This window comes from Bombina bombina, chromosome 5 (assembly GCF_027579735.1).
Source record: "Bombina bombina isolate aBomBom1 chromosome 5, aBomBom1.pri, whole genome shotgun sequence".
In the NCBI taxonomy this organism is placed as follows: Eukaryota; Metazoa; Chordata; class Amphibia; order Anura; family Bombinatoridae; genus Bombina; species Bombina bombina.
Window position 1 is genome coordinate 262,377,092 of NC_069503.1, and position 12,718 is coordinate 262,389,809.

The 12,718-nt window shown below is 40.4% G+C and overlaps 1 protein-coding gene across 4 annotated transcripts in view; it reads left to right on the plus strand.

The window, feature by feature from the left end:
- The window catches only part of NSUN6 (NOP2/Sun RNA methyltransferase 6), a 391,580-nt gene extending 380,726 nt beyond the window's left edge, over positions 1-10,854 (plus strand). For all 4 annotated transcript variants that reach the window (XM_053713964.1, XM_053713965.1, XM_053713966.1 and 1 more), the window contains one exon: positions 10,418-10,854. In XM_053713964.1, the coding sequence (XP_053569939.1) occupies positions 10,418-10,621 (204 nt within the window). In that variant the 3' untranslated portion in view covers positions 10,622-10,854. The remainder of the gene's footprint in view (positions 1-10,417) is intronic.
- The last annotated feature ends 1,864 nt before the right edge of the window (positions 10,855-12,718 follow it).

Below are 12,718 nucleotides of genomic sequence, written 5' to 3' on the forward strand. Positions count from 1 at the left end.
TCCTAAGAATTCTAAGGAGAGATCATTGCATTCTTTGGATGTAGTTAGAGCTTTGAAATATTATGTTGAAGCTACTAAGAATTTCCGAAAGACTTCTAGTCTATTTGTTATCTTTTCCGGTTCTAGGAAAGGTCAGAAGGCCTCTGCCATTTCTTTGGCATCTTGGTTGAAATCTTTAACTCATCATGCTTATGTCGAGTCGGGTAAAACTCCGCCTCAAAGGATTACAGCTCATTCTACTAGGTCAGTTTCTACTTCCTGGGCGTTTAGGAATGAAGCTTCGGTTGATCAGATTTGCAAAGCAGCAACTTGGTCTTCTTTGCATACTTTTACTAAATTCTACCATTTTGATGTGTTTTCTTCTTCTGAAGCAGTTTTTGGTAGAAAAGTACTTCAGGCAGCTGTTTCAGTTTGATTCTTCTGCTTATAATTTCAGTTTTTTTCATTATAAGATTTAAACTTTATTTTGGGTGTGGATTATTTTCAGCGGAATTGGCTGTCTTTATTTTATCCCTCCCTCTCTAGAGACTCTTGCGTGGAAGATCCACATCTTGGGTAGTCATTATCCCATACGTCACTAGCTCATGGACTCTTGCTAATTACATGAAAGAAAATATAATTTATGTAAGAACTTACCTGATAAATTCATTTCTTTCATATTAGCAAGAGTCCATGAGGCCCACCCTTTTTGTGGTGGTTATGATTTTTTTGTATAAAGCACAATTATTCCAATTCCTTATTTTTTATGCTTTCGCACTTTTTTCTTATCACCCCACTTCTTGGCTATGCGTTAAACTGATTTGTGGGTGTGGTGAGGGGTGTATTTATAGGCATTTTGAGGTCTGGGAAACTTTTCCCCTCCTGGTAGGAATGTATATCCCATACGTCACTAGCTCATGGACTCTTGCTAATATGAAAGAAATTAATTTATCAGGTAAGTTCTTACATAAATTATGGTTTTTTTCCCCTCTGCTGTAATGTGCTCAGCACTGGATGGGCCAACCACTGGATACAATACTTTCTGCAGCTGGACTTAGGTACTTCACACAGACGGTAAGCAGTGGTCTGGGTGCTTGACTGGTAAGTATGATTATTGGCACTCACATAGCCTGCAGGTTGTTAGCAGGTACATTTTGTAACAACATAGCCATGGAACTTTAATATAGAAGCATTTATTTAGTCACTAAGGGTTAATGATTAATTCTCATTGTGGGTCAGTTGAGGGACCTTTGTTTGGCACCCAGCTCCTTGGCTATTGTGTTTTTTTCTATTATTTGAGGGTAATTTTAGATATAAATTAATTTTGAAGTGGAACATTTATTTATAACATTTTTACATGTGTTTGGTGTCACGATTCCTGGCACTGCAGAGCTCACAAGGAGCTCTTACTTTGGTGTGTTTCTGCACAAAACGTATTGGCCTCTTTCAAACAGCAGGGGAAGCCTATGGGCAATTATAGATTGACACAACGCTTATTTTTATCGACACAGGATAATTCTGAAGGAATTAGACTTTTTCCCCACCTGGTACTGGACTGAAGCACTCTCCAGCTTGGCGGGTGGCATTCATGATGATCCTGTGTTTCTATGGTAGCTACTTCTGTTTATTAGCGCTTTAGCACTGCAGGGGGTTAAAGTTTTTCCCACCACTATAAAGCCCGCCTCCTCCTCCTTCCTGCTTGCTAAAAGAATGCTACACATCCTGCTGTCTTGTTGCTACCAAGGGTGTAAGATTTCTTTTCTGTTCAAGTGCCGAGGATTTTCAGCCAAAGGCCCACTTAGTATTTGTCAGCATTTCTCTGTCCTTTATTTTTTTTTTTTTACCATTTTAAACCATGGAAATTTTAGCTTGTTAATTGGTTATTATATTATTTTATCTGCTATACTGTTATTTTATATCATCACCATTACTATAGAGCATTCTGGCACTGTCGCCATTTCTCAACTTCGTTTACAGGATATATCTTCTGATCAATTATTTAAGCGTATTCACTCTGATTTAGCCCCTGTTACTCCTCCCTCATCCAGGGAGAAGAGGGGGGGTGGGGAGGAAGGGAAAGCAGGTCCTAAGGTGCCGGGTACGGACCTACAGTGGACACTAGTTGAAACTGAGTAGGTGTGGGATGGCGTACCGACACTACTGGGTGAAGATACAATGTCTTAAGTCTCAAAGTTAGGAAGCCATGTTGTGTCAAACCTGTTCTTTCATTCTGCCCACATTAGTTCAAAGTCAACTCTACCCTTGGAGTAATAGATAGGCTTTTCCATGGTGTAGATATAGGCCATGGTTTGAGTAATGTCAGACCAAGGTGGGGGGTTAGTTCTCTTCCAGGCTTTGGCAATGTTAAGTTTAACAGCTGAAAGGAGGTAGATGCTTAATGAAGCGTAGTGTCTGGGGAGTTTACAAGTACCCGCATGAAGTAAGGCAACTTCTGGGGTGTAGGGGAGAGAGATACCCATATTTGATAAGTTTGAAAAGCACTTGTTCCAGGTGGGCTTTAACTTGGGGCAGGACCACCAAATGTGCGTCATGTCTCCTACCATTCCGCAACCTCTCCAGCAGATCGGAGATGCCTCAGGGAAAATCGCTGCTAATCTAGTAGGCACAAAATACCATTGTGTAAGCAATTTAATGTAAGTCTCGTGCATAGTGACACAATGAAGTGTTTTATTTGTGAGAAGTAGTGTGCGATGCCATTCTTTAGTGGGGGCAGTGAACTCAAGTTTCTGCTCCCATTTAGTGATGTGTATTGCCTTGTCTGTAGGGGTTGCTCCCTCCATGAGGGCTTAGTCTCTGCTGCCATCTGGCTTCCCAAATGGTTAATGGCCGGGATAGATGTGGTTTAAAACCCCAGCTAGACAAAAAGCTGAGGACCCTAACATATTCGAATCGCATGTAGGGCGGAGGAGGCGATTATTCACCTATTTGGGCAAAGGGCACAAACGAATCACAAGGAGATGAGGACCAAAGATCTGCCACTCTCGAGACACCTAGCCTCTGCCACGTCAAAGGGTGAGAATCTGGAAGGCCAGAGAGAAGGCCAGTTAATGAAGTGATGGGGGATGTATGGGTAGCCACCTGGGGACAGTGTCTCAGCTGCTCCCAAGTAGCTAAACATTCTCGGATTATCTGATTCTCTATCCCCAAGGATCTCCGACAGTGAGGAGGGGTCCATATCAAGTCTCTCAAAGTGAGGTCAAAAGGTAGGGAGGCCTGTTCAATCGACCTCCATCTACTATCAGAATTCTTTACCCCCCATTGGGTAATGTGCATAAGCATAGCGGCTTCGTAGTATCTGGAAATAGATGGGGAGGCCCCCCCCCCTGTGCATTCTGGGGTACTGCAGAAGTTTGTGAGCTACTCGTGGAGGTTTATTCTGCCATATATATTTGGTGCAGGCGCCTTGAAACTGGGTAAGAAGAGATCTAGGTACTCTGATAGGGAGGCATCTCATGACATATGTCAGCTTTGGAAGATAGCTCATTTTAAGGGCTGCTACCCGACCGAGCCAGGAGATACATCTATAGTTCCACTGCTTGGTCAGAGTATGCAATTCAGTTAAGAGGGGCTTATAGTTATTCGAAATTAGGTTGGGAATGGAGTTAGATAGCTTGACCCCTAGATGAGAGATATATGCATTGTTAACGACAAAATTATATTTGTCTCGTAGGGAGTTGGAAACTAGTTCAGATAAGCCCTGCTTCGATATTCTTTTATGGAGGGTAGTACTCTTCAGCATGGGACTGGAGTTTTAAGTAGTCCTGTCAGTCTCTCAGTGAGAGCATGGGTAAAAGTTAGAGTCTGGAGATGCAGGGAGAGTCTTTCTGCGAAACCATCCCGACTCATATTAACAACTCCTCGCTTTACAAGTACAATCATGTTTTCTCTATGTCTTCTTCTTTGTGGAAGAATATGGTAGTTTGTTGCCTTTCTTTAGTAAGGGGTGTGTTGTTTGGAGACCGACTGCTGGGGACGGTGTCTCTTGAAGGCTGTTGACTCAGTCGAGTCTAGTTCCTGCGGTCTCTAGCAAGGCTTTGGACTATCTGCAGTCAGGGTCCTTGGGCCTCCTACATGGAGGCCTATTATTTCAGCAAGCAGGAAGTATTACGGCAATTGCTTGGGCAGCAACTTTTTGGTGCGATTCGCTGTCCAATTTATTTTCTAAACAATCCTCTTTCGTTGACATTCAACACTGGATTCAAGCTTTGAAGATGGCAAACTCATTTTATATGTGATGCAATGATCCATATTAATGCCAAGAATATATCTTTTGCAGTACTGTCACAAAGAGCCCTTTGGCTTAAGTCTTGGTCGGCAGCCATAGTTTCAAAATCCTGTCAGGGAGCAGGGCTGCCCTGTGTGCAGGAGGAGAAACCCTATGGCAAGAAGCACAGAAGTCCAAAGCAAGGTACAGACAAGAAAGATCCAAAAAGGCATAGTCAGGATAATATAAGTCGGTCCAGGCAGCAAGTATCATAAACGGGAGTCAGGCCAGGGGTCAAATCCAGGAAATCCAATATCAAAGGAAAGGGAATAGGAACAGAGAAAATACAACGCTTAGTTATGCAGATAAACTGGCAAAATAATTCAGCAACAAGCCAGGGCTTAGACCGGAATTTAAACCTAACAGGACCCAGGAACGCCCCCGTATTTAAGACAGCGACAGCATCAGATACCTAGTACCCAATGAGATGGGAAAGAGAGGCGTGTCTCAAAGATTCCCCTAGCTGATGGAAAGCACCTGCAACATCATCTGCGCACCCATGCACGTGCACACACGCAACGCCAAGGCGCGCGCACCAACAGGCGCAAACATAACACTAGGCACAGTCACGGCCAACTTGTGACGGCGCCCTCCGCCTTACACACCGGCAAACAAGTAAGGAGGTCTCCTTGGTACCCCTGGTCCCATGACAAATCCAGACTTTTGACTTTGTCTTTTAAAGGCTAAACTTTATTTGGTCCAGGTTTAGATTCCATTATTTTTACTGTAACAGGGGGCAAGGGTGCCTTCTTACCACAGGACAAAAAGACCAGAGAGAAGGGGAAAACTGGTGGTCTTTTTCGTCCCTTTCATCAAAACAAAAATCAGATCTGCATCATCCTAATAAATAGATACACAAAAGACTACTTGGAAACCGAACCCTGTCTGGAACAATTCCAAACAGCCTCAACTCTGGTAGGAGGCAGCATGTTCCAGAAGGTTTGGAAACAGTCGGTTCAGGATCCCCGTGTCATAGACATTGTGTCTCAGGGATACAGAATCGGCTTCAGGACCAGACCTCCAAAAGGTAGGGTTATTCTGTTACATATTTAAAAAAAAGCCAGAGAAGAGAGTGGCTTTTATACAGGTTGTAAAAAAATCTAGAAGACATGGGAGTCATCACTCCAGTCCCATTAAAGGATCAAGAAAAGGGGTTTGATTCAAACCTTTTCATTGTCCCTAAAAAAGAGGAAACGTTTCGACCAATATTGGATTTAAAAGAATTTAACACATTTCTTTCAAGATGGAAACTATCAGATTAATTCTACCCCTAGTACTTCAGGAACAATTCATGTCAACTATAGATCTGAAGGATGTGTACCTTCACATTCCTATTCATCCAAATCACCATCACTTTCTCTGGTTTGCCTTTCTAAACAAGCATTACCAGTTTGTGGCTCTTCCCTTTGGGTTGGATACTGCTCCCATAATTTTCACCAAGGTGTTGTGGACTCTTCTTTCTGTAATTCATCTTCAGGGTATAGCACTAGCTCCTTACCTGGATTATATCTTGGTTCAAACACAATCTTTACCTTTAGCACTTTCTCTCACAGGGAAGCTACTTGGGTTTCTTTGCAGACATGGTTGGATAATCAATGACTCAAAAAGATCACTCACACCTCAGACAAGGTTGTGTTACTTGGGAGTCATAATATAATTTTCTTAAAAGATCAGAGCAAGTTCAAACTTCAGTCAGCTTGACGAGATCTTCAGGGGACTCCTTTCCCATCTGTTGCTTAGTGTATGGAGGTGAAAGGCCTCATGGTAGTGACATCCGACTCCATTCCTTTTGCAAGACTACATCTGAGACTACTGCAGTTGTACATGCTCTGTCCATGGAATGGGGATAATTCGGATCTTTCTCAACTGATAAAATTGGATCAGTTCACCAGACAGTCTCTGACTTAGTGTTTAAATCCTCATCCAGTTACTGAAGACAGGGGTTTCAGTTGTCCGCAGTGGGAGATAATCACTACGGATGCCAGCCTCACAGGTTTGGGGACAGTTTGGGGTCATCAGAGGACTCAGGGTGTCTGGTCCCCGCAAGAAACATCATTACTGATCAATATTTTGGCAACTTTCAATGCCTTACAAGCGTGGCCTCTTGTTCGTTGAATTCCACTTATTCTTTTCCAATCTGTCAATGTGACGTCGGTGGCATACACCACCAAGGGGGCACCAGGAGTGTTAAGTCAATGGGTAGAGACATATCAGTGTACCATTTCAGCCATTCATATCCCAGGAGTGGACAACACGGAAGGGGATTACTTGAGTCATCACAAATTACCTTGATATGGTTCAAGGTTGAGGGATTCTCAAGTGGAGTTGATAGAAGCATTGACCTCAACTTTGGATGTACAATCTAATATATTTGTTTCCTCCGATTTTGCTTCTTCCACGGATAGTGACATGTCTCAAACAGGAACATGTCCCAGCTATTCTTATAGCTCCAGTGTGGCGTCCCATGACTTGATACGCTGATCTAGTGAGGATATCCAGTGATCCTCCTTGGCATCTTCCTCTAAAGGTGAGTTCTGCTGTTTTAGGGTCCATTATTTTATCAAAATCTTTAGCTGCTTGGAGATTGAACAGTTGATATTTACAAAGAGGTTTTTCTGATTCAGTAATTGATACTTTAATTCAGGATTGAAAGCCTGTTACTAGAATAATTTCCTATAAGGTATGGAAAACCTATTTCTATTGGTGTTTTAAACAGGCTTATTCCTGGCATTAGGTACGAATTCTGTGAATTCTCTGTTTTTTACAAGAGGGTCTGGATAAGGGTCTTGCAGCTAGTTCCCTAAAGGGTCGAATTTCAGCTTTGTCTGTCCTGTTGCATAGGGAATTGGCTCACTTAACCGACATTCAATCTTTTATTCAGACTTTATGCAGAATCAGACCGGTGATTATGTCACCTTTTTCTACGTCGAGTTTGAATTTGGTTTTAAAGATTTTGCAACATCCACCTTTTGAACCTATGCATAAGCTGGATATCAAACTTATTTTTGGCTATCTCTTCTGCACATAGAGTGTCAGAATTATCAGTACTTTCTTGGGAGGTTCCTTATTTGTTTCTTCACTGGGATAAGTCTGTTTTAAGACGGAGCGTTTTCTCCCTAAGGTAGTGTCCACTGAAAATATTAATCAGGAAATAATAGTTCCTTCTTTGTGTCCCCACAGGAGAGGTTATTGCATAGTTAGAGCATTAACATTTTGTTCTTGTTATTCGATGTTTTCTAGCCTGTTTGTGTTATTTTCAGGTAAACACAAGGGTCAGAAAGCAATGCTGTGTCTTTGTCTTTCTTATTAAAAAGTATCATTCGTAGAGCTTACTGGCCAAGATCCGCCGGTCAAAATTACTGCTCATTCCACTCGTTCAGTTGCTACTTCTTGGGCATTCAAGAATGAGGCTTCTGTCAAGCAAATTTGCAAGGCCACAACTTAGTCTTCTCTTCACACTTTTACAAAATTTTATCATTTTGATGTGTTTTCCTCAACGGAGGCTGATTTTGGTAGGTTGTGGTTCCTAGTACTTACGTGCCTGCCTTACCTTTTTCCCACCCATTCATTTCATGGACTTCTCAACTTGGGTATTGGTTTCCAAGTGTAAGAATCGTGGACTCTCACTACCATTAGAAAGAAAACATAATTTATTCTTACCTTATAAATACTTTTCTTTCTTGGTAGTGAAAGTCCACATACCTACCCGAACATTGTAGTACATGGTTTCGGCAGTTCTAGTTTGCACCTCTTTACCCTACTTTCTTTCTTCTTTCCTCGGCTTTAAGTACTACTGGGAGGGAAGGGGAAGTAGGAGGGATATATGGAAAGCTCTGCTAAGGTGTCTTTGCCTCCTCCTGGAGGCCAGATGATGTAATTCCCAAGTGTAAGGATAGTGTACTCTCACTACCAAGAAAGAAATGAATTTATCGGGTAAGAATAAATTATGCTTTTCAGGTAATGCAGCCTGTAACAAGTTAGTTTTTTTCACCAGTTTTGAAATGTTATTCTCGTTCCCGGTGTGATAAACACAGTCTTTGTCAGTATTTCTCTTACAACATAATTTAGTCGATGATTTATCTGCAAGTTTTTCTGACATTTAGATTTTTGTTCTAAATCTAGTCTCAGTATAAATCTAATAAACATTGCTCTTCCTGAGAACGTCAGTTGTTTTAAGAGTTTTACAAACTCTTCTTTTAAAGGGACAGTCTAGGCCAAAATAAACTTTCATGATTCAGATAGAGCATGTAATTTTAAACAATTTTCCAATTTACTTTTATCACCAATTTTGCTTTGTTCTCTTGGTATTCTTAGTTGAAAGCTTAACTTAGGAGGTTCATATGCTAATTTCTTAGACCTTGAAGGCCACCTCTTTTCAGAATGCATTTTAACAGTTTTTCACCACTAGAGGGTGTTAGTTCACGTATTTCATATAGATAATACTGTGCTCGTGCACGTGAAGTTATCTGGGAGCAGGCACTGATTGGCTAGACTGCAAGTCTGTCAAAAGAACTGAAATAAAGGGGCAGTTTGCAGAGGCTTAGATACAAGATAATCACAGAGGTTAAAAGTATATTATTATAACTGTGTTGGTTATGCAAAACTGGGGAATGGGTAATAAAGGGACTATCTATCTTTTAAAACAATAACAATTCTGGTGTAGACTGTCCCTTTAAACCTATAAATGGTTTAAACATTCTGCTTATTTAAAGAGGATTGTTTTATTTGCAATGTTTCACCAGCAGAGTATCTGGTTTGTTTGATTTTTCTTGATATATTCCTTATCTTATTTTCTATTTGGATAAGATTTTATTTTAAAGTTTATATTTTATTTGTCCACGTATGAGTTATAACACTGCAGAAGTTTTACAGCCTTTGTTGTGTAGATTTCACAGATGCAGCTCAGTCTTTTTTATTCTCTTTTCTTTTTGGATAGTTTTTAATTACAAAGTCCTAGTGGCTGGTAATGTGTTGCTTGCCTTATTTTTTCCCCACTTTTCCTCATTGACCCCGCAGCTTGGGTATTAGATCCCAGGAGTAATGGCTTGTCGACTTTCACCACCTCATAAAAGAAAACAAAATGTATGCTTACCTGATTTATTCATTTATTTCATGGTGGTGTGTCCACGAGACCTGTCCTCTTTTATTTATCCAATTGGCGGCAGTTTAGTATTCATCTCATTTACCCTGCTTTGTCCTTTTGTTCTCCCTTTCTCGGCTATACATTATCCTGGGATATCAGAGAGGTGAGATGGATTAAAAACTTTTGGAATGTTGGGTATCTTTGCCTCCTCCTAGTGGCCATAAGTTGAATTCCCAGGAGTAACTGGTCATGGACTCTCAACACAATGAAAGAAATTAATCAGGTAAGCACACATTATGTTTTAGTTCTGCTTTTGTCCTGGGGCTACACATTAAGAATTATTCTTTTTTTCAGGGACCACAAAAACCAGTGCAGAGTGATGTATTTGACCCATGGACCTCCAGTTGGCCATCCCTGTTCAATGTCATACCCTAAATTAAGGGTGTTATCTTCTAACAGGGAGTCTTATAATGTTTGTTGTTCATCACTGTTATTTGGAACATGAGACATAATGTTTTATACTTTATAAAAGCCTGGTCAATTTGTAGTCTAATCTGAAGATTTGGGGCCCAAGTTAACTAAGAATTCTCATCAGTACTGTGAGATCCCTCAAAGATTTTTAAGAAGGCAAATTTTAGCTTTAGTGCTGTTTATCTTGCTGTGTTGAGTTCCTTAATGTGAAGGAGAGACACTTGTATGCAAAATAATACTCAAAAGAACCCTAAAGGATTCTCTACATGGGTGTGAGTCTTTGATCATCAGGGCCTAAGTGTTGGTGTATTAGAATGAAGGAGCAGTGGAAGATTTCTACAGATGGGACCTGTACAGACATCATATGACTTTTCTCTATACCTTTTAATGAATAGTTGTTGATACCTTTGTGTATTATATTTGGTTCACAACCTTTATTTAGGAAAAATCTAGATTTTTAAATAAATGTTTATTGGTCAAGCACACATTTGTTATGAGCAACTAATGCATTGGTTATTACCTGAGTTTCAAGAAAATACACTAGTTGTCAACTTGACTTTTTTTTTAAATTGTATTTATTATTTGTTTTTTATTACTAGGAACCGCATGTTGGCATGGAAGGCATGTTGGGTGCTGATTTGTCTTCTGACCAGCTTAAACAACTCCAAAGATTTGAACTTTCATCAGCAGAGATATATGAGGTTGATTTATGCAATCCAAATTCAAGTGCTGAAGACATGAGTATTTTAGCAAATAATGACACAATAGGATTTTTTATTGCAAAATTTATTAAAAAGGGATGATTTTGTTTTTTAAAACAATTAGCAGACATATTTTTTTAAAACCAAGCAACATTATTTTTGAGCTGCCTGGATTTGTTACAACTTTAGTGTTGCTAGGACAACAAACTCATAATATTGTTGCCATAGCAGCAGACAGTCTGCCAGCTGTTCAACGAGCACTCTGCAGATGCTAACTTAGGTTGCTCCATATCCTTGATATGTACTCTCTTAATAAATTATTGTCTCTTGATTTACTTAAGACTCTTATTTATTTATTTTATTTTAAGCATTTAACTCTATTGAAAGTGTCATGGTAAAATTGATGAACTATATTTTGCTGTACAGACAATTGTGTATCATTTAATTTAATCAGTATAAAAGATTATTACTATATGTTACAATATGTATTCTTGTCACTTAAAGTTTTGTTCTTGCCAACTAAATCTGGTTTTTATGATAATGTTAAATGTAAAAATTAATTCAGCTGCTTCTTGGTAGCAAACTATTGTGAAATGGTAAAAACTCTCAGCTCTGCCAGATGGGAAAAAAACAACTCTTTCATTAAATGAACATAATACTTAAAATGCAATTCCCAGTGCTTAATTATTTAGGAGGCTTGAGTGTTTTTCCCAAATTTTGTAACCATAGCCCTACAACATTCTAGACTATGACTGTTTGAAAATTGAAATGCTTATTGATATCTGTCCCGAACTGGTCACATCTGAGTGAATAAAATAAACTGTACTATTAAGGTTTTTTTACAAAGGGTATGTCTATGTTCTATAAAGGATTTGTTCATTACTTGTGGGAAATACAGAACTTGGCCACCAGAAGGAGGCAAAGACACCCCAGCCAAAGGCTTAAATGTTACAACACTGTCAAACTTGAGAGGCCGTGTTCCTGTTCCACGGCGTAGATTCTGGTAAGAGCGTTTAATTTTTTTTTACCTGTAATGATAACGCACGAAGACAGGGTCAAAGTGTGACTCCTTTTATCTGTATAGAATCAAGGGTTAATATCTCCAGAAGGTGATTATTGAACAGGGGGGTATTTATACATGATTGTTTTTTTGTGTTTTTTGCTACGACATGTGTAAGATGTGGCTCTGGCATTGTGTGAAAGTCAGGTTCTTCCTTCATTTTGTTTACTGCGCAGCCTATTTAGTTTGGCGTGCTTTTTCTCGGCTGCAGGGGCGGTCCTGCAGGGCACTCCATGTGACCGAGTGTGACCTCATTCTCTTCCTTTTCCTGACCATTGGTTGCAGGAGACGAAAGCGGTTTCTCTGTGGGCCTGGGTCATTGGAGGGGGTGAGTGCCCCGGCCTTTGGGGTATAAAGGTGCCATTTTTTTTCTATAGTCCATATTAAAGAGACTGATGCGTTAGAGGGTACTTCCTCTTTGCCTAAATCTAATGCCTGTGTTTATTCTGAGGAGGCTACAGTATATCTGCCTGCTCAACTATGTTCCACATGCCTTGATAAAATAGTGTTATCTAAAAAGAACAAGATGTTTAGTAAAACTGAGCCGTCCACCTCTGAGGGGTCTCCATCCCGTGAGGTGCGTTCCCTACAATCATCTCCGATTACACATGCAGCTCCCCAGTGCACTACTAATCCTTTTGCATGAGGGGCTCTGTGGCCGCCAGATTTTGCTAATCAGTTGCAAACGGCGGTGCCTGCGGCCTTCAGTGCTTTACCTCGCACTGCTAAGCAAAAGGTTGAACATTGCTATCCTTCCCAGGGGTCATCTACTCCATTGGATGTATCTGAGACTAGATTATTCGCTGATGCAAAGGACTCCGATACTTCGGAGGACTCTTTCTCTGGGTCGGAATCTGCGGCCTCTAAACCTCCAGCTGTGGAGGAACCAGACTTTAGATTTAGGATGGAGCACTTACGCTTTTTATTAAGAGGTATTGGCTACTCTAGAGGTTCCGAAACCGAAGTTACCGAAGGAACATTCTATTCCTAAGCTTGATAAAGTTTATGAGGACAGGGTGGTGCCCCAGACTTTCCCGGTTCCCGTAAAGATGGCGAATATTATAAAGAATGAATGGAAGAGACTTGGTTCATATTTCTCCCTTTCTTCTTCGTTTAAGAAATTGTTCACGGTTCCTGAT